At 39.2% G+C, this 23,543-nt stretch overlaps 1 protein-coding gene across 1 annotated transcript; it reads left to right on the top strand.

Annotated features, from left to right (window-relative positions):
• Positions 1 to 9,558: 9,558 nt before the first annotated feature.
• LOC131220650 (heavy metal-associated isoprenylated plant protein 30-like) lies at positions 9,559 to 11,625 on the top strand. The gene is made up of 3 exons (XM_058215464.1): positions 9,559 to 9,697; positions 10,319 to 10,391; positions 10,880 to 11,625. The coding sequence occupies exons 1-3, from the start codon at positions 9,692 to 9,694 to the stop codon at positions 11,071 to 11,073; spliced, it is 273 nt and encodes a 90-aa protein (XP_058071447.1). The 5' UTR covers positions 9,559 to 9,691; the 3' UTR covers positions 11,074 to 11,625.
• The last annotated feature ends 11,918 nt before the right edge of the window (positions 11,626 to 23,543 follow it).

The following is a 23,543-nucleotide window of genomic DNA, read 5'->3' as shown; positions in this document are numbered from 1 at the left end:
TCTAATTTTAAGGCATGAATATCATTCTATAACACTGAGATTTCGACTCTCATGGGGAATATGAAAAGTTGAATTTCAGAGTATTAATTTATATTGATTTGAGTATGTTATAATATAAATACTCGATATATTCTTTGTAGTTATATAAATTCATATTTTCATGACAATCGAGGTACAAATGATTGAAAAATTAAATCTCGTTTCCTTAAACAACTATTCAAAGTTCTATTCATAATCATTACATTAATATAATATATGGTCGATCTTTCCATGAGACTTATTACAAATTCATAATACAAGTAACTACTACGACAAAATGAATAAAAATATATTCAAATTTGAAGTGGACCGCATTACAAGAAACCATGTTGAGTGATTGTCCATTGTTAAAAACTTCTTAAGGGTAGAAAAGTTTTGGATTAAGCTCATATTTATGTTTTCTCTTCATCCAGGTTTGTTAAGAGGTTGCATGGCAAATACACATTACAAAATTGGCCTTAGTATAATGGTGGACGTTGAATTACCTCATTTCCTATGATGTAGTCCACTTAAGATTTAGATCTACTTCATTTTTGGGCTCATCTATAAAATAATGATCTAAAATGCATGCTTAGGGCAGGGATGACGCATATAAAACCCATAAATTATTGGGGGGTTCATGTAGCTCCTTCGAATAGCTATTGCGGGCAGTGTCAAGAAGCAATCACAGTCGAGAGAGGATTAACTGTTACCCGTCTAACAATTAAGTGGATGTTACCCTTATCGTGTGGAGACTTACGTTGATGAATTTATTTTGTATCCACGTCGTCCATCCTTCCTTTTTTTTTAGCTGGCGATATCGAAATCTTAGGTGGACCAAACTAATGGAAAACGTAGTAAATAACCATTAAAAGCTTTTTGTAGGCCAAAAAAAAGTTTTAGATCAAGCTAATATTCATATTTTCCCTTCATCCAGTTCTGGTCGACCTTATCAATGGTTTGGATGACAAATAAACATTATAAATATTCTTACAATGAGCCTTGTGAGGTTTTTAATGGTGACCGTTCAATCATCATTGTTTCTTGTGGTGTGGTCCACCTGAGATTTAGATGCTCTTAATTTTAGTGATTGCATCTTAAATTTGGCTCTAAAAAAGAATGAACGGAGTGGACATGTAAGATATAAACAAGTTGGACCGTACATTAAGGATAACATCCACTAAGCTATTACTTGCGTAACACGTAATCTGTGCCCATCTGCGTCTCGTCCATGGACGGTCATAATGCCAGCGTAGCAAATAACGGAAGTGGATTGTGTCCCGCCCCTGCCTGGACCATAATCCGTCCAGCCCGGCATTCTGTGGGGCCCATCGTGATGCATGGATTTTATCCTCCGTCCATCCATTTTGCCACATCATTTTAAGATATGAACCCAAAAATGAGGCAGATCCAAGGCTCCAGTGGAGCACATAGTGGAGATTGAAGACCAACCCTTCAAAACTTCTTGGGAGCCGCAGAAGTTTTGGATCAAGCTGATATTTGGATTTTCCCTTCGTCCATCCAAGTCTATATCCCCTTACAAATAAGTTGGATGGAAAATAAACATAACGGTGGGCCCTAGGAATAGAGTTAGGCATGTCTGACCTGATCCGGTGGATCCGACCTAATCTGACCAGATCCGACCCGATTCGAACCGAACCGACGACTTAAATCAGTGTAGATTGAGTAGGGTCATTCAGATTCAACCGTTTTTCGGATCAAGTTCGGATCGTGGTCAATCCGGACTGATTCGAACCGAATGGATCTAATCCGGACCGATCCAAACCAAAATCTGAACCGAATGGATCCAATCCGGACCGATCCGATCCGATCCGGAGTGGAAATCAATACTTATACTTTTTCTTGTGGTATGGTCCACTTGAGCTTTGGACATACATCAATTTTGGGTTCAACCACTAAAATGATCTGGAAAAACGAATGGACGGCATGGATAAACCACATGCATTCACGGTGGGCCCCAACTGAGTTCACTCAGTACGATAAGGGGCCATTGAGTTGCGTGCACAGCACGTCAACACGGGTAGGCGCATAGCTACTGACATGTTGTGAGTAGTGAGAGTCCCTACTAAAGTGACGTCACTAATTCCGTAGGCCCCACCATGATGTATGTTTTATATCCAAACCTTCCATCCATTTGGAGAGATCATTTCAGGGCAATATCCAAAGAATGAATTAAATCCAAAGCTCCAGTGGACCCCAGCACAGAAAGCAATGAGGACAGTGACGCCCACCATTAAAAACTTCTAAAGGCCACAAAAGTTTTAGATCAGCCTAATATTTGTGTTTTCCCTTATTTCTGTCTTTTTTAACTTTTGAACAGGTTGGATTTCAAATAATCATTACGGTGGGCCTTAGGATAGTTTCAGCGGTGGGAATCACTCTTCCTACTGCTTTCTATGGTGGGGTCGACTACAGCTTTTTATCTGCATCATTCTTTGGCTCATGCCCTAAAATGATATCTCACAATGGATGGATGGTGTGGATACAACTGTAACATCCCGAATTTTCACGACCAGAGTATATACTCGTGCCCGAGGAAACCAGGTGTTAATATTGTAAAGTGAGAATGTCCCAAGGACTTGTCCTGAGATTTTCTCCTATCGACATCACATTCAAATACACTTTAGATGGAAACCAGCCTGATATTAACTGTCTTCCTTATCCCAAAAGAAAATAATCAAATTGTCAAAGGCTCTCATAATAGGAGCACAACATAAATTCCATGAATAGCAGAAACGCAAGTAAAACTAAATTCTCATCCTCTACTTTATTCGTCGTGTTCTTCCTCAAGTTGGTAATCCTTAGGTTCTTCCATCTGTTCGTCACCTGCATCATCTATACGGTTGGGAGAGGGTCAATCCCCTACCCATAGTGATGGTCATCCTTCAAGATTAACAATAATTCAAAAGTACTCATCAAAATAAAGTAAGGGTCTGATTAGCAAAGTATGTGGGGCTCATCATACGTAGTGATCATTATAATGTGGAATACGATTTATAGATAACCGGCTCGACCCGCATCCCATAACTACGGATATTCGCCTGCATGGCCAACACTAACGTGGATTTATGCGAACGTCTCAAGGCAACACAACACGCGGTTGGGGAATTTACGTAACACGATGTGTTCATGGAGTGACTATTTGCGACATCCAATCCCGAAAAGTTGATGTAACACATATACCGATTTATATACATCGATTTGTACACCACGCCAGCCAACCCACAGAATTACGTGCCGACCAAGAGGGCCGCTACCCGTAATGCATTACGTCCATGATAAGGTAATCGAATCACTAGTCATAATACCTTACATCACTTGCACTTACAGAGATAAATTAAATTATAAAACATATAACTGAATTTGAATCATGAAGAATATCAACTGAATTATGAAGGTTTTTGGAATAACAAGACACTTGCCCGTGCCTTAAAGATAGACGGCACAAGGCCAATAAAATAAGAGAAGAATGACGATGGTCAACTCAAATATAAAGAGGAGTGGTAGAGTCATCTCAAATATAGAGACGAGTGGCAGAGTTAACTTAATAATTGATGAGGCAGGGAAAGGCTTGCATCCCTGGCCTCGCATAAATGCAGAGAAATTCTCATATATTTGACATCATGTCATAATCCCAAAAGGGCCAATAATATAACATAAATTACTTGAGAGGATAATTCCCAGAGGACATGTAAACATGAAATATAGAATAATCCACATTAATTCATATTGTAAAAGGCACTAAAGAGGCCAATCATTGATGGTGAAACATATAACTACATGTAAAATTCGGGTAATACGAAAAAGGCCAGATTAAATACATGTGAAGGCGAGATCAAATCCATAAAGTTATGTATAAAACCAGGATGAATTTAATAGCTTAAATTAATGTAAGCTCAAAGGATAAAACCCTCACCTTGGTTCATTGACCTTTGCAAATATTCCTTATGGTTGGATTCTAGTCTAATTTACCTGTTTTAAGTCAAACTTCAATTAGACTCAATGTATCTATGGTGTTAGATTTTGGTCATACGAATTGTACATCGTTGGCTATGATTTTACTATGTTTAAATCAATTCTATTACCGAGTTGACTCGTGATAGCTCCTGTTATGAGGAGGCTTTAGGGAGGACAAAGGAAAGAAGGAAGAGGAGAGCAAGAACCTGGACCGTTTGGGCGTTGTGAATTCGGATTTGCATAGCCGACCAGTGCTTCCTCCTTTCCTGGGGCTGGTCGCACTTCGGACGGTCTCCTTTTTCTTTCTTTTCTTTCTTTCTCTTTTCTCTCTTACTCTTTTCTTTCTTTCTTTCTTTTCTTTTCTTTCCTTTCTTCTCTTTTCTTTTCTTCCCTTTTTCTTTTCTGGACTGCAGCAAGCCTGGGTGAACAGAGCTGCCGCTCGGCTGAAGCCTCTCTTTCTCCCCCTCTTTCCTCCTCACGTTTCTCACTCACGATTTCTCTTCTCTCTCTTGCTTTCGTTTCTTCTTCTTCCTCCGCTGGACAGCACGCCCCCTCTTATAGGTTGAGTGCTCAATCTCTAGCAGAGTCTCGTTCGGAGACAACTTCCACTCCTGCGCAGCGGGAGGCTCGTACGCACGTTCTTGTGCGTAAGGAAGGCTGCGGTGGGGTCTGTGGGGCCCGTACTCCCTGACGTTTACGAAATCCATGCCTTCAATCAGCTGCGTGATGGAATTTCGGTCTGGGATAGGCCACTTCGACTTGCATTTGGCGCGGCCTCACGGAATTAAACATGATGCGGTAGTTTGAACGCGGCAGAAAGGGCTGTTGATGCAGGCACGTGTGCGTACATTAGCGCACTTGGTCAACATGTTTCTGACAGTTCCGAGCTCATCTACAAGATGGACGGTCTGGATTAACCAAGTGGTCCATGATGGTAGCCCACAGCACCTCCCAAAACGGACAGGGCCCATCCGTTGCGTGCGGCAACGAAAAACAAGGCATCCGGAAATCGAGCCGGAGTCGGGTCAGCGTACGCTGACCGACCTCCCTGATTCGGTGCACGGCGATAGCACTGTGGTGCACACACATAAGCTCTGCGGGGCCCACTGTGCTGCTCGAGTGACAGATCTACACCGTCCATTCGTTTACCTATCGAATTTAAGGAATTGAGTCCGAAATTTAGACATATCAAAGGTCGGGTGGCCCTAGATTTTATTATTAAAGGTTGATCTGTCTATTGAGTCAGTTTTACGATGAATCAAGAGCTTTAATTTTATGTGTACGGTTACATTATGGTATAAAATTTCATATCCAACTAGTTGTGGGAACCATGTGATTCAACTCATGGGTCTATTTCAACAGTGTTATTGTATTTATTGCTAGTTTAGGAGTTTTATGAATGGGCGTCACTTCCGATGGTTAGATTCATGTCGGGGTGTAGGTGTAAGGTAAGAATGGTGAGATTTGTATTGTACACATGCATAGATCGTACTACTCTTCTTAGTAACGCTCGAGGACTTTTCGACGCTCGAGCATCGAAAAGTTTGGGGCGTTACAGCAACACCATACTCGCTGGTGTATGGTGTAGAAGTAGTGACGTCACTTTAGTAGCCCACTCTCAACCTGTCATTATCTAATCCAACGGGACATAGGTAGCAGCTGCTAGCTGGTGTAGATACGTGTCGTGCAAAGACGAGCGGATACGCCTCTCGAGCTCCAAGTTGTACGAATGGCTCAAATGAGATCAAAATTACATAGGCCCCACAATGATGTATTTATTATATCCATACAGTTTGTCCATTTTTCGTGATCATTTTAGAACATTTGGAAAAAAAAATAAATGAATCATATCTAAAGCTCAAATGGACCACATTTAAAATAATAGTAAGGATAATGATTTCCACAGTTAAAAAATTCGATTTGAATTGTACCCAACCCGATCCGACTCGGTTTCCCTAATCGAGTCGGACTCGGTTCGGGAAAGGCCAACCGTGCATCGGATCGGTTCGAGTCAGATATCCCGGAATCGGTCTCGGATCGGATCAAATTCGGGTAAACCCATGTAGATTTTAGATCGAATCAAGTTGGACCCAATCTGATCCGACTCGGTTCGATGCCCAGCTCTACCTAGGAAGATTTCAACGGTGGGTGTCATCAGCACCTCTGCTTCCTTTGGTATACTTGAGCTTTGGATCTACCTCATATTTTGGGACCACAGTCTTAAATGATCTGGGAAATGGATGAACGGCGTTGATAAATCCCACGCTTCACGGTAGCCCCAACATAGCCCCTGCGTGGACGGATTATCGTCCAGGCGGGGAGGACGCAAGCAGCTTCCGCGAGTAAGAAAGGAGCGGATTAGGTGTTACCCGGGGGGCCTCCATTGATGAATTTGTTGTATACCACACCGTCCATCCATTTTTCCAGCCCATTTTAGAAAGTCGATTAAAACATTGAGAATATCCATATCTTAGATGGACCACACTACATTAAACACTAGTGATTGAACGCCCACCATTAAAAAATCCCAAGGCCCATTGTAAGAAGATCCATAATGTTTATTTGCCATCAGACCCATTTATAAGGTCAATAATAAGTGGGTGAATGGAACATACAAAGATAATCTTGATCTGAAACTTTTGTGGCCTACAAAACGTTTTTAACGGTCATTCTCCACTTTTTTCAATGGTATGGTCCGTTGCAGATTTGGATTTGCGTAATTTTTTCATAACTCCCTAAAATAGGCTGTAAAAACGTATGGACGGCGTGGATATACAACGTATTCATCAAAATGGGCCCCACATGGTAAGGGTAACACCTAGTCCACTCCCAAATAACAGGCCGGTTTTTTCAACGGTAGAAATAATAACACGCCACCCCAAAATTCCAAACTTGCTTAAGAGGTACATTACTTTGTCAGTCTCCTCTCTTTTGCCTTTCCTTTCTTTTGTATTAGAGCGAGCACACGTTTCTAGCATTCGTCTCTCACATGCTGCAATATGTTACACGTGAGAAGATCCGATCCGCTTGTCATGTGGGTTGTAGCGTGTAGATTCCTTGGCCCAAAACACAGATTGCTCTGCTCATCAGATGGGCCATACGTGTGCCAACTAAATGGACGGTTTAAAAAGAATTGACCGACGATCCGTACTTATCAAATGCAGTGGCCTTCCTGGCCAGCGGAACCGATTGATTTCAAATTTAGGGCATGGTCATAGTGGGGTTCACTTGATGAATGTCCCAAATCTCTCACACGTGTTCTTGTCACGCTCGCAGTGCATTTCCAGCAGACTCGCGCCTCAGACATGCCAACGTGGCACATGGGTACAAATCCAATCAGGCCAGCAGCTCTCTTCAGGAGGCGCACATGGTAAGGAAATTCAGGTATGCCAGGAGCACTCGCTCTAAGGAGGTGAACAGGCTTCACATCACACGTGCCAAAATGACACTAGCATATGAGATCCGATCCGTCCATCAAGCAAGGAGCAGCGTAGGAATCTCTTAAATAAAGATTCATGTGGCTATAAATGGACATTTGTCATTGTCACTGCACATTCCATCATACAATTATTGCTCTTGTAATTAGCTAACCCACCTGGTTATTTATCTAGAACATTCTCACATTGTGAGAAATCTAATGAGTATACTGGATCTGACGCATGTGGGCCATCTTGGCACGAACGCCGCAAAGGCCCCTGTCTATCTCATGCGAGAGAGTGGACTTCACAGCCATTGGAGGCCTTCTCCTGAACAAAGAGGAGTCGTAGAATACTTCCCGATGCATTGCAACGTGGTATGTCGGGATTTTAGAAAAATGATCTGGATCATATTTCAATGATCTAAACCGTTTATATGGTGGGACACACATTGTATGTGGATATGTCAAAAAAAATTTCAATATTTTTACCCTATGATCAGTCTATTGTTTTCATTTGAATATGAACGGTTATTTAAACTTTTGAATAAGAAAAATATAGGAATATCTCAATCCGAGTGTCTTCTTTGGATGATCCATCCATGGCGATCGACGTCATATTAGTTGTTTGGGTCATTGAAATGGACCCAATCCAATGGCTAAAGTTGCAACTTATCATATAAAGTACGTAGGGATGTATTCTAGCAAAGCTCTCTAGGCAAATCGTACCCGTCCTTCCTGATTCCAACCTCAATCTCGAAGTTTGCTAATTCAACAAGCGTGTAGAACCGTACACATTCGCACACGGTCACACGCACAAATATGAAAAACTGGTATAAGATCTGAGCTTTTAGTAACGTTGGAGATACTGTTTAGGTTTTCTGTACTAGAAATCAGATAATTTCACTCTTCAGGTAGGCCATAATATAAAAATTAATTTAACGGTTAGAATATTTTCTAGTGATTTGTTTGTTCTGAGATACTGTGGCCCACATGAGGAGTGAAATCGTTCGAATTTTATATTACAAGATCTCAACGATGTAGCTCACTTAATGGAAAGCTGAGATCTCAAACACGTGTTACTTTACGGCACACACGCCAGCGTGTTGGTTTGTACGGCTGTGACACGCGTGTGGAAGTAGTAAACTTCGACAATCCAATATCCGAAAAGCTAACTTGGACCCGTCAACGCTATCAAGCATATACTCGGGGTCATCATATTCACCTTGCTTTGCTTTTCTCAGACCAGTCTAGAGCCTAGAGCTGAGCCCCACCTCGATCCAACCGTTCCCTTGTTTTCTTGTGGGAGAGGTTTGCTAATTTTACACGCGTGTAGAGCTGTACAAATCCACACGCGGGAACACGTGCAAACAAGAACACCCGTGTGAGATCTGAGATTACCATAAGGTTGGAAATGCTTAGATCTTCTACCTGAAAAACTCGGACAATTTCACCCTCCAGGTGACCCACAACATATAATTTCAAGGTCTAATTTTTTTTTTTTCTAGCCATTCATCTGCTTCGATCTTCTGTGGCCCATATGAGCTGTAAAATGGCCTGGTTTTTGTTCTAGGAAATGTAAACCGTATAGCTCACCAGATGGAAAGCTCAGATCTTACATCTATCACATTATGAAACGTGTGCCTGCATGGATGCATACGGTTCCCATGCGCGTGTGGAATTTAGCTGGCCCTATTTCCTTTGATAAAAGTATAAAAGAAAAGAAGCTCATTCCTAGTTCTATCACCACACATCCCATGGCCCGCTTACCTGTTTGGTCCCGCTTTTCTAAGTTTCTTCTGGTGCAGCTCAACACCACTTATAAAAATGGTGGTGACTCTTCAACCATACACATGGCACGAATGTATGACAATCCACACCATCCAAATCACCTACCCAATTGTGGATGTAGTATATGCCACAGATCACACTGTGAAGATGAAAAGATCATCTCATTTTGACCTTGGAATTTGGACTACTCATTATTTTAATTTTTGACCATTCATCTTATAGCATCAATTGGATGGTTATAAGCTCAATATAGGCATATGCTCGGTCCACAATGTGCCTTGCATTTTGAATGGTTTGGATAGCTACACACAAGTGCCACATGCGAGGAGGATAAGTCACCATCATTTTTAAAATGGTGGTGAACAATCATAGGAATTTCGCTCTTTTGTATATATATAACAATCACATTCTACCATTCATTGCATTCATACATTTTGGTTCTCACGCCTTCCCACCATCAAAACATCATTTCTCAATCTTGGGTTCTTCATGGAGGTATGTTCAATGATTTCTAACATAGGTTTTCGGTTTGGATGAAATGGCATTGCTAATGGGAGAATGGATATGGACCATCCATCATTTCTTATAGCTCACCTTCTCATCATTGTAACCGTTGTTTTCAAATCTCTTGAGGGAGGTTGCATTTTCTTTTGTGACCCTGACTTCAGTTAGATTTTCTCTATTTGAATACACATATTTCCTATAGTATGCTACAGGTGGGACCCATGGTCACCAATCCATCCACATTAGTGGACCCACTTTGGATGGCCAATGCATAAGAAATCTCCCCACTTGATCATCATATCATTGCCTTAGCTATTTTGGGTTGGTTTATAAATCCTTGCCAAACACATTCAAAACAAGAATCCTCATGATATCAACTGGCTGCCTTATATCCAACGGCCCACATTCAATAAAATGATGCGAAAGATCTGAATAGCTAGGATCTTCCTATCCAGACTATTTTTGGTGCATTTACTCTCTCTATATATAGTTGTTCCCATAATCCCATCATATCAACGGCTTGGATCATTGGATGATACGGCCCACCTGTACACTCTGAAACCTAAGCTTAGAGCATTGTATAAAACATATATGTGAAAATCTGTATTGCAGACTGTGGAGCTGAAGGTGGAGATGGTAGGGATACATGAAAGGAGACTAAGGAAATGCTTATCCAAGATAAAAGGTATGTTTTCCCTCTCCTCCCTGCAACTATTTTAGGTGGCTTGAGTAATGCACAATCACATGTTGTTGTTACCCTTTTCAACATGTGCCTCTTTCACCATTTCTAAAATGGTGGTGACTCATTCACTATATATTGTGCACGTGTCATGCGTGTGCATCGATCCAGGCTGTCCATTTTGAAAGTTGCTAATTTGATTGGGGTTATTTGGCAACCGGGAATGAAATTCTATAAAATCTAGAAACTTTGTTTGGGGACTTGGAATTCAGTTCCTTGAAAAGGTCTATTCATAAAAGAAATTACAAAATATGACCGTTAGGAAGGAATTCATTGCCTTGGAACTTGCAAGCTACCCTCTGGTGGGCCAAACAACCCCTATGGGAATCCATCCATTCTGAATGATTTTTGGGTGGGTTTAAAACTCAAACATTAGATGACCCAGTTAGATAAAAGGCTGATATAGAAGGTTGTGATTGGTGGACCATTTACAGGGATTGAGAAGGTGGAAGTGGAAGTTGGCAGTCAAAAGGTGGTGGTAACAGGGTATGTTCACAGGAATAAGATTTTGAAAGCATTGAGGAGAGGTGGCTTGAAAGCTGAGTTTTGGTCTGCTCAAAATGAGATACTCTTCAATGCATATGCTTGTGGGAGCTATGGCAGATTCAACAACTTCAACTTCTTTTAGCAAGCTTCTATACACAAGAATCTCTTTCAAAGTTCAAATTCCTCCCTTTTCTCTTTTCACTTTATTCCTTTTCTTTTGCCCCATGTTTTTTTATTTTTATTTTTATTTTTTTAAATACAAGCAATTGCAACACTAGGAACATGTGGCACGCTTGTACTAGCATCTGGATCGTTCATCTGTCAGTGTCCATCATTGATGGGCTGTAGACTGATAATGACACAAATTGGATGATTCTAACCGTTGGTCTGAGTAGTCCATCAGCAGTACAGTCGATGAACAGGAGTCCTCCAGGGAAACCCTGATGAGCGATTTGGATGCTGCACAAGTGTGCCACGTTTTTCCATGGAAGTGGTTGAGACTACTGGATTTGATTCTCCATTATCTTGGTTGCATCCCAATGCCACCTTCTTTTCTTTCTTTCTTTTTTTCTTTTAATTCTTTGTATCTTGGAAGGGAAAATGTAGAGAAAGAGAACAAGGCAAATTCGGAAGTTGAGGTCTTTGCAAAGTTGCTTGAGGGCCGTTTGGATTGAGAGAATACTTCGGAATTGAATTCATGATTTTAGGATTTTTGTTGCGGAATCCCCAAAAAATTCCGTTTTCACCAAAATTTGGCCGGTGGTTTTGAAAATTTATTCTTAAAAAATAAGAGGTTTAAATGACCAATATTTCCTTATCCACTTTTGAGAACAGTGGCATTCATTTGTTCTTTGTATGTTGTGTACAACCTGCCCCATAGTAGGTGCAAAAGCAATCTTAGGATGAATCAAATATATAATAGAGAAATGAAAAAAATTCAAGCAATCACAAAGAATACAAAAATTTTACATAGAAAACCCTTATAAGAAAAACTATGGCACCAAGCAGCAATGTATCCACTATCAATAAAAAAAGTTACATGAGGTGGACAACTTATATATTCGACACATTCGTTTTTGCAAACGAATTCCCCTTGTTAAAACCCTACATCTCCTTTTTGCACACTTGGAATTCGGTTTCTTTTTCACCTAATCCTATATTAACTTGATTTATATAACCTGCTTATAGAATTAGAAACAAAATAGTGCACCATATAAAATTGAGCTACCATCGTCCGGAAATATCAGGTTTTTCTTAAGTTCGAAACATGCCTTACATCAATCAAAGTACACTCTATCTCATTAAATATTTTTATACAAACTGATCTAATTCCAATCATCTTACAGGCGTGATCATTACTTATAAGAACCAGGCCACCATCGTATATCCAAAATTCACTTGTTACACAAGTATCTGACTTTTGACATAGACAATACATTACAACCACTTGTCCCCTCACTGGATTCCGTTGAATTGACTAGTGAATCATTTTATTTCTCATCTTTTTGGATGTTTGGAATTTGTGTAATCCTTCGTTATATGTCATATTCTACTACAATTCCAACACTTCAACTTTCCATTGTCCATCAACTTAGACTTTAATCATGACTTCCCTTTCTTTCGTTCGGACTGCTTCCCCTAATAACCAGTGCACTCATAGACATGCATTCGACTCTGCTATTCTTTCTCAACTGCTTCGACTGAAGCACTGAGATAATGGTATCGACGTCCAAGGTATCCTTATCATGTAAAAATTATCCTTTAGATACTTGTAAGAATCTGAAAGAGACGTCAACAAAATTAGAACTTTGTTTTCTTCATCGATCTTCACCTCCACACTTGTCAGTTTACAAATCAATTTGTTGAATGTGTTAATATGATCAAAGATATCTACCCCCTCTGGTATCTTCAAAGTGTGTAGCTGTCTCTATAGGTATAGGTGATTGGAGAGCGACTCCATCGTATAGTTGCTCTCCAACTTCACCCATAAGCCCGCGGTAGTCGTCTTATTGATGACATTATAAAGGATTTCATCGGTCAAGCAGAATTGAATTGTGGTAATCGTCTTCTGATCACGTTCATTCCAATCATCTTCTTTCATTGATTCAGGATGTTTCTCTTTCTCAAGGAGTGCCTACAATATCGCTTGCTGAATTAGGAGGGCTTTCATCCTCAACATCCATAATTCAAAATTATTTTTACCTATAAACTTTCCCATCTCAAATTTCATATTTGATCCATTCCATCTTATGTCTCAGATTTAATATAAAAAAACTCAACATAAATCCTGTGCTCTGATACCACATATTGTGCATAGCCGCCACACGTTAGGCGCGAAAGCAACCTTAGAATAAATCAAACATACAATAGATAAACAAAAAAAATTCGAGCAAAACCCTTGCAGAAAAAAAAACTCACGGCACCAAGCAACAACAGATCCACTAATAAGAAAGTTACAAGAGAAGAACAACTTACAGATCCGAAACACTTATCTCCACAAGCAAGTTTTCCTTCTCAAACCCTATTTCTCCCTTTTATGGTCTTGGAATTCAAGTTCTTTCTCACCCTAATCTTGTATTAACGCGGTTTATATAATTCACTTACAAAATTAGAAACAAAATAATGCACTTACGCAAAACTGATGTGAATTGTCAATTGAACTATCGATTGGTGAACTCCAATCGATGATCTTTGATCGATCAATACCCCATGTTTGATTGAATCGAAGATGCCTAAAAGTCTCTGGAGAGCAACCGATTAAATCATGATTTTCTTAATTGATGGACGACCTATTCAATTCAATCGAAATCCCTGTTTCAGCATCATATTGAAAGCACTTAATGAACATCCAACTGGTGTACCCTATTATAATCGTCAGATAAAAAAATCAAGGTGATCCAATCATTAGTGGGCTACAACCATTAAAAACTACACCATCATAAATTCGCTATGATTACTTTCCATACTTCCTTAGATTAGTGGGAAAGTAGCAAGGTACTTACGCCTTGAGAATCGAGATTGCATTGAATGGAATTGTCTATGAAAAATTTGTGGGTCTCATTATGATGTATCTGTCTGATCTATATTGTTCATCTATTTTACTAGCTTATTTTAAGTCATGAGCCAAAAAATGAGGCAAATTATAAGCTTAAGTAGACTGCGCCACAAGAAACAGAGGGGATAATGACATTAACCGTTAAAAGCTGAAATTTGTGAAGGGCACAATGATATGTATTTGTCATCTAATATGTTTATAAGGTCAAAATAACATTGATGAACCAAAAACACAAATACCAACTTAATCCAAAATTTTAGTAACTCGAAGAAATTTTTAACACTTTGGATTTGCCTTACTTTTTAGCTCATGCTCTAAAATGAGCTGATAAAATGAGCCAGCAACGTTGACAAAACACATACATCAACGTGGGCCCCATAAATTTCATGTATATAGTTTTTCTCCTCCTCTGTTTTAAAGTTGTTAGTGCCATAAAGGCAGCTTGCGTTAATTTACTGTAGTAAAAACAAACAAGCCCTAAATTCACATGTAGCCCATCGGATGTTAGATGGTATGATTTTAATTTATGTGATCATCATGATCACCAGTATCTAAATAGGTTGTACGTCACATCACAGACCATATGGATTTTAATTTATCTGATCTCGTACCTCGTTATTCCAATAGGTTGTGCGCTTCCAATCGATTTTAGAGAAACAAAGGTAGACAACTGTGATTTGTTCATTTCTATCCTTGTGCTTGCCGAACATTAAGGCACTTTTTGGTAAAATCAGAATTCCTGAGGAATTATGTAGTAAAATTTCCTTCAATTATTAGGGATATAGAGTTTGTTGCTACTTATGCAGAGAAATGTGGAATTCAATTTTTCTAGATTTTTCTCAAAAAAGCATAGATATCATTTTCTTTAAAAGAATTTATTAAGAATCTATTTCCAAGACTTAATTTCATAGGGGGGGTAGATGTTGGGGCAACGTGATGTATTCACACCATCCAACCATCCATCATATGTGTCAAAATTCAACTTGATCTAAAATAAATGTGAGCCACACAAAGGCAATAAGTTAGGAGGGAATGCCCACCCTTGAATTTCGCAGAGGCCCCCACCTGACTCACAAAACAGCCTGAATTTTGGCTTGGCCGTTCATTTGGATTAGATGAAAGGTCTGAATGGCCTTGATTATATATTCACAATATGATAGAGCCCCACATTAATTATTGGTGAGCATCCCCTCTCAATACTTTCCCTGTACTGTTGTGGCCCATCTGAGTTTTGGGTTAGGTTGATTTTTGGGTATTGGAGGTTTTCCGAGATGGCATATCTTCTGAATGTGTTGGATTCCGTGAACATATCATGGCCTCACATCTGTTAGGGGTGCAACTGGATTGTGTGGTCCATTATTCTTAATTGGCAGCCTGTAGATGGACGGTGATAACGAGATTGAGAGCCATTCATATCCTTCGGGAGCAAACTCCAGAGATTTAAATTGAAAAAAAAATTTCAAAAAGTGAAAATATTTCAACTAGCAAGCTTTCATCTGATTCTCTCAAGGAGAGGCACAATCCTTGATATAAAGTCTATCTTTCGCCTAAATGGATTCCTGGCCCTAAAGGGCACGGGCCTATGGGACGTGGATTGCGTCCTACCCAGCCCGTCTCTAGCCACGAACGGGCAATTATGTGGGCGGGCCCACCATAAATTTTAAGGCATAAATATAAAAATGAGGCAGATCCAATGCTTACCACTTCGTGATAAGATCTCTAATCATAAGATCTTCTCCTGCCATATCAATAAAGATAACAAGTTCATGATCATCATATCAGTAAATCGTGCTTAGACTTTTAAATCTTTTGTTGAGTACTTTAGGTTTGGAGTTAATTTCATTTGATGTAGTTATGCTAATTTTGATGAGTACAATAAAAGTTGAGTGTCAATTAAATATCTACTTAGTCATCAAATACCTATGAGAAGATAACAATGTTTCATGTTATCCCATGTCTCTAATTCTTTTTATCACAAATTTTTATTTTAATTATTAGGAGACGTGTTCAATAGACAATTTATATTATGCTTCTTCTACAACATGATTAATTTAAGTAAGAGATGTTTTATATGAGCCCATGGGACTCACCTATAAATGGGTATAATAACTCTTTTACCAACCCCTTCTCTCTAAATTTAAATTCAAACGGAACAATAACTAGAATAAAGTAGAGAGATCAAGTGTGATATAGATACGAACTCCTAGCCCTCTTAATTCTGCATTCCCTCGAAAAAGGCATCATATTCAAGAGATTCACCAAAGAGAATATTAAGAGAGGTATAACGAAAGAATAACCATTGTCTAGTAAATTATTTATAGATGATTAAAACTATTAATCGTGTTTGGTAGTCGATCAACCGATTGATAGTGGTAAACGGCTGCTCATTACCATCGTTTCGTGCATTTTTCTTTACCTATTTAGGGACATGATTTCAATTCCCATTATTGCATATTATTATAGGTTACATTAGCATGAAGATCATTGTGGGCTTGACCTCAACAACAATTTGTAAGCCTCATCGCAATGTTTATGTAAAATCACCTGATCATCCCATTTTAGTCGAAGAGCCCAAAAATCAATCGTGTCCATGATTTAGGTGTGTAACACCCTGTACTATTCGGTACTAGGGTGTTACCATGAAAACCAATTTACTGTATATATGTATAAGTTATCAATCTATTTTATTAAAACATACATCCATATTAGATTTCGAAATCTAGATCATCATATCTACCGTTCATCGGATCCACAACGCCAACATGATGAACCATCACTTAAACACAAAGCTTGAGTACCTAATTTCAAAATTAGTAGTGCAATTTCATTTTGATTATACTAGAAATCCTAAGAACCATTCATAATCAGATTTACAATTGATCCGACTATCAGATTGATGGGAACTAACACTTAAAACTCAAATGTACTTAGTGTCGCCCACCTAAGCTATGGATCTGCCTCATCTTTAAGCTGAGGTCTTATTAGGAATAGACAAAGCCGATAAACGGAGAGGATCTCTCTAAAAACATTAGAATGGGAATACATAGCAGGTTGTGCACTCGAAGTTCAATTAACCAAAGGTCGGGTCAAATCCGTGCCCGAGGAGGAAACTTCCTCTTCCTCTTTTCGTTTTCCCGCTGGTTACGGTTTAATTGGTTGATCGTCCGCTGTGATGATCGTGGCCCATCATCTGTTTATATTTGGATAATCCAATTCGTCTATCTTGCAGAGCCGTCGATTCCAACCAAAACCTAACTCGTCACAAGTTGAAACAAGTGTGCATGCACACGATTTCCGACGCAAAGAGGAGTTGTGTGTGACGTTTTTCCAAAACTGAAAACCGTTTCTTCGTGGGAGCTGGCGATCCATGTGCGTTGGTTTCTCTCTATACTAGCCATCCATTTCGAGCTTTCTCAACTCTCCATTCAATGCTCGAAGTTAGGGTTTCCAAACAAAAGAAGCCGTTGCTAGGAATCTTTTCCGTTGTAAACGGTGTAGCCCTAGAAAACATCCAGACCGCGTACTACATATGAAAAGAATCGATCAACAACATATGGGAGCATCAAAATATTACTATATATGAAAAGAATCGATCAATAACATGTCTTTTATCGTTTCATACTATTACTATATATGAAAAGAATCGATCAATAACATGTCTTTTATCGTTTCATGGGAAGAAGAGCGGTGACACCCCTCCAGCTCCGAGTTGTACGAACGGTTCAAAGGATAACAAAGTTATATGGCCCGACAATGATGTATTTATTATATCCACACCGTTCATCCATTTGGCGAGATCATTTTATCCAATCCGTCTACTCCTTCCACTAGCACGGTGACTGGTGGTCGGTGCTATGTGGCCCACTATGATATGTGTTTCATCCATGCCCTTCATCCATTTTTACAGATCATTTTAGTACCGAAGCAAAAAAATGAGAGGGATATAAATCTCAGATGGACCACACCACAGGAAAACAATAGCGATTGGATATCCACCATTAAAATCCTCCTAAGGCCTACTGTACTGTTTACTTGACAGCCAATCTGTTGATTAGATCATACAGACCTAGATGAAGGGAAAAAGAAAACAAAGAACAGCTTGATCCAAAAAATTTAGTTTTTATGGTAGACACTCATTCAACATTGTTTCCTGTAATGTAGTCCACCTGAGATTGGGATATACCTCTTTTTGGTCTCATATCCTAAAATGATCAAGAAGAATAGATGGATAGCATGGATGAAACACATACATCATATTGGTGCCCACAGAGCATGGGCCACCAGCCATTGGCCGGTGGCGGGGGAGTAGCCAATCCATTTCCTCTTTTGGCACATCACATTTACAGTGATCGGGAGTGTTGATCTAGGGCGTGGCTTCGTGGATCCAAGTGGATCCCTTACTGGAGCCACCTTGAAATTTATTTTTTTTCCCCCTTAAATCCATGCTTTCCATCCATTTTGAAAGAATATTTTAGAGTATGAAGATTAAAATCTCATGTGGACCACACTATTGGAAACAGTGGTGATTGAATACCCATCATAAAAATAAATAAAAAATATCAAACCATATGTGACTCAATACGCAATCCGATTTCACTAGGACCTTTCTGGTGGGCCCCTATGTGATCAAACCATATCCTAAAAATATCAAAGGGGACCGAACTGTGGCAACTATAGTACCAGTGGCCTACAAAAGGAACGGTTAGGACAATTGTCCTCTTTCAAGCGTAAAAACTCACTACTGCTTAATGGTTAGAGCTGTCCATCACCGAGACTTTCTACTTATAGCCCATTACATGGTGACCGAAAAGATCAACTGGCACGGATCCACTGAGGTGGGTGCATCCCTATCTGTAGGACCCGTCATGATTATTTTCTTTAATCTTCTCTGTCCATCCGTTTCGACAGACTATTTTAGGCCAATATCCAAAAAATGAAGAAGATGCAATTCACAGGTGGACCATACCATTGGTACTATAGTTGCCACAGTTCGGTCCCCTTTGATATTTTTAGGATATGGTTTGATCACATAGGGGCCCACCAGAAAGGTCCTAGTGAAATCGGATTGCGTATTGAGTCACATATGGTTTGATATTTTTAGGATATGGTTTGTTCCATTAATAAAATGAAACTTCTTAGACAATTCTAGCCGTTTAAATTGTATTTTGAAATTGGATCCCATCTTACTAAAATAAAATACGATCCATGCTCAGAGAATGAATTTTATTTATTGGGTGGGTGGGATAGTCCCATCAAGGCCAGATTTACGCAGATGATCTGGAAGTGACTCCAGAGGCATTGGATCTCTTCCCATGAAGAAAACAACCAGTGTCAACGAAAGTCCTCTCTAGAATCGAAGAGGATTGAAGCAAGATAGACTTTTTAACTTCCATTTATGTTCTCATTAGGAAGGTTCATGTTGAATGCAGTGGCTCATTTCATGATAAGATCACTAATCATAAGATCTTCTCCTGCTATATCAACAAAGATAACAAGTTCATAATCATACCAATAATTTGTGTAATATCCTGTAGACTTTTAAATCTATTGCTGAGTACTTTAGGTTTGGGGTTAATTTCATTCCATGTAGTTATGCTAATTTTGATGAGTATAATAAAGGTTGAGTGTCAATTAAATATCTACTTAGTCATCAAATACCTATGAGAAGATAGCGATGTTCCACAACGATCCCATGTCTCTAATTCTTTTTATCACAAATTTTTATTTTAATTATTAAGAGACGAGTTAGATAGATAATTTATATTATGCTTCTTCTACAACATGATTATTTTAAGTAAGAGAGGTTTTATATGGGCTCGTGGGACTCACTTATGAATAGGTACTCATACACAATTTACTCTTGGAACATTCGATAGATGACTCTTTTGCCAACCTCTTCTGTCCAAATTTAAATTCAAATGAAAAAATGACTAAGATAAGGTAGAGAGATCGAGTATGATACAGATAAGCTATATTGTATCCGAACTCCTGGCCCTCTCGATGCCGCATTCCCTCGAAAAAGGCATCCTGCTCAAGAGATTCTCCAAAGAGAATATTAAGAGAGGTATAACGAAGGAATAAACATTGCCTATTAAATTATTTATAGATGATTTAAACTGTTAATCGTGTTCTGTAGTCGATTAACTCCTCATGGAGATTTCTCGAATTCATGAGAAAAGAAATAGGAAAATAGAAATAAATTCTAAAAATTTTGTAATAATTTGATTGATGATGAAAAAAGAGATTACACCCCTATAAATAGGGATATGAAGCCATGGAAGAAGTTTTGAAATCAAACTACAACTAAAACTCATATAATTCGCAACTTATTATAAATAGTAAACTTACTATTTATAAACGATCATGATGTCTACTAGTGCGCAAGGTTTTTGGCCAAAAATTGTAAGTGTCCTATTTGGCTTCACTGCGCTGTTCTCCTAATTATTCTAAGCACTTTTCATGTTGGCGTAACTCTTACAGCCCAACGGATGAAGAATTAAACTAAAACTTACTATAAATAGTAAAAATGAAATTAAAACATGAATTTGATCATCTATCTGATGGTATTTCGCAAATTTGACGTGGGCAACCCATCATAGCGGGTTGGGTGGCTAAAGTAGTTTGTCCTACCCTAAAATCATAGTATGTCTGATGACTCATTCCGGTTTGTAAGATAAATCTGTTTTAAGTTCCGACGGTTCGGATTACTTTTGTCGTCAACTGGGCCTTTTCTGATCCATCTTAGCCATGAAACTATCCGCGACCCGCTCTACATTAAAATGTGAGTGCTAACATCCAAAAACTCTCGTGAGAAGCAAAGGACAGAGCTTCAATAGAGGCTCTTTTGTGTTGTGTAGGATACCTTTCATTCTGTCCGCAGGTGCAATTTGGTCAACTGAGAAATCAGGGGTCGACCGAATTTCACTATGATGTTCCCAGTCAACCGGGGATTGTTTTGGTCAACCAAGAGTCTCTATTAAAAGCTCGGTCGATCGAAAGTTCGATCGTCGGTTTGCGCATTTTTGTATAAGGGATATTTAAACCTACTTCTAAATTAGGGCTTATACTAGATGAACATTTTTTTCTATAAGAGCAAAGATTTGTAAGGTGAGATGGTTTCGAACGTTTGTAAGGGCTTAGGAAGGGTTTTTCAAGGATTGTACATAGTAAAGGAAGATCGGGAGATCGAGTAATCTTGTAGTCGAAGAAGGTGAGCAGTGTACTCTAAGGTTTTTATTATAACTGAGATCTATATCGCTTTGTGTTGTATTTTATTTTATTTTTTCCCACAAGGGTTTTCTATATAAAATATTGTTATGTTTGTTATTGTTTGCTTTTGTTTTTGTTATCTGCATTATTATATATATTGTTCTATCTTCTTTTATCGTGCTTTTGCAAAGTGCATAGATTAGAGTTGATATGAGTTTGTTGTGACTTGTGTTTATATTATTGTGGTGTGATAATTAAGTAGCTTATTTCAGAGACTCTGTGGGAGAAATATTCCAAAATAGAATTGGAATATGGGACGCTCAATCACCTCTTTGCACGTAAGAGTGCTTGGTTTTCCTATTCTTTCTCACATTTCCTCCAAGTTTGTGTCAACACTCCACACACGCAAACCACGTACTCTTATACAATCCTTCTCATTTCTTCTTCTTCCTCTTCTTTTACTCCGGTGTTTGTCATTTGACCACAAATATAGTCACTTTTTAACGCCTCTGCATACCAAAAAAAAACTCTAAAAATCGAGTAAAGCAAAGGCTACACTCTATATGGGTGGAAAAGAATGCCTAACTCATTCATTTTCTGCCATCAAGGACCTTTCTTAGAATCTTTGCCGGTAAATCAACTGCAGAAGTAACTTGAATGGAAGAATAATCAGATCACTCTATTCCAAGATTTCTAGTTGACTGTAAATACTAGGATATATTGGCATTGATGACTACAAACGAATAGTTCATAACATTTGATCATGAGCTATATTGGCATTAACGACTACAAACAAACAGTCCATAACCTTTGGTCAATATCACCCTCCCCACACAATAAAACACAACTTGAGAAGTGAGTCTCACAGTACCACCAATTAAAAAGTACTGTAATTCAATCACCTAAATTGCCAGACATTTATTAAATAATTAAAAAGAAAAATAAATTCAATAGCGTTTTTATAAAAGTGTCCATGAATAAGAGGTTAGCAATCACGGTAGAATCTGATTTTCAGATTGTAACTTAATCAACGCGCAGATTAGGTACTACCCTGCTGTATGGAGTTTGGGACAGGCGGAGGCTCCCAGGGCCAATGAGGGGCCACTGTGATGTATGAATTTTATTGACACCATTCCATCTATTTTTTCCATGTCATTTTAGGGCCCGTTTGGCCGGTCGGATTGGAAGGGACTGGATCACAGGAAGCAACGGTGCTAGGGATGCCCACCATTGAAACCTTTTTAGGTCCGCCATGTTGCTTATTTGCCATCCAACTTAGGGCCCGTTTGGTCGGGCGGATTGGAAGGGATTGGATGGTATTGGAAGGGATTGGAAGTTAAATCCCGGGATTGGCCGAGCGTGCCAAAGACTGGGGGATCTGATCCCAATCCCATGGATCTTAAGACAATCCACTGACAACACCAACGGGCCCTTAATTCCCATCCAATTCACCCTAATCCGTTCAAATTTGCCTGGGACGTGTTTGGTTGGAGGGATTGGAAGGGATGGAAAGGTTTAATCCTGGGATTGGCCACGTGTGACAAACAGACTCAATGTAGCAATTCTGGGATATAGCAATCCCATGGATCTTAAGACAATACATCCACTCGGCCAAACAGGTCCTTATTGATATGTTGATATACACCTAGGTGAAGTGAAAAAAAAAAGAAGCAAATATCATCTTGATCTAAAAATTTTGTGGCCCTTAAAAAACTTTCAATAGTAGAATTTAATCTCCACTTTGTGGTCCATTTGAACCTTGGATCTCTGCTATTTTTCTGATCATAATCTAGTAAAAATGGATAGAAGGTGTAGATAAAATTCATACATCTCGTTGGCCCCTCAGTGGCCTTCAGACCACAATTTAACCGGTTTAATTTGAATTAACATATACCATGTGTACCATTTTTAAGGGAACGTGGATTGCATCCACCCCGCCCGTCTCTATCTGGTAACGGGCAGGAGTTCTGAGTGGCTACTGTGCGTACGAGTTTTATCTACACCGTTCATCCATTTGGATGAAGACCAAAATGTAGGCAGATCCAAGGCTCAAGTAGACTACACTACGGGAAGCTGCGGTGATGTTGATTCTCACCGTTGAAACTTTCCTAGAGCTGATTTTTTTATTTTATTTTATTTTATTTATTTATTTAACACAAGCACACACACCGCCACACACTCACGCCGCAGTGGGATTCCACCACCTATGTATACTTGAACCCTTGACCGGGTGTTGAAACTCCTGGGAGTCTACCACCTGACTGCCTGAGCAAGAGTAAGGATACTCCTACAGCTGATGTTCATTTGTCATCCAACCTATTTTTAAAGTTACGTATACTTGGGCCCAC

This window comes from Magnolia sinica, chromosome 1 (genome assembly GCF_029962835.1).
Source record: "Magnolia sinica isolate HGM2019 chromosome 1, MsV1, whole genome shotgun sequence".
NCBI classification, from domain to species: domain Eukaryota; kingdom Viridiplantae; phylum Streptophyta; class Magnoliopsida; order Magnoliales; family Magnoliaceae; genus Magnolia; species Magnolia sinica.
This window is presented reverse-complemented; position numbering and strand designations above follow the sequence as displayed.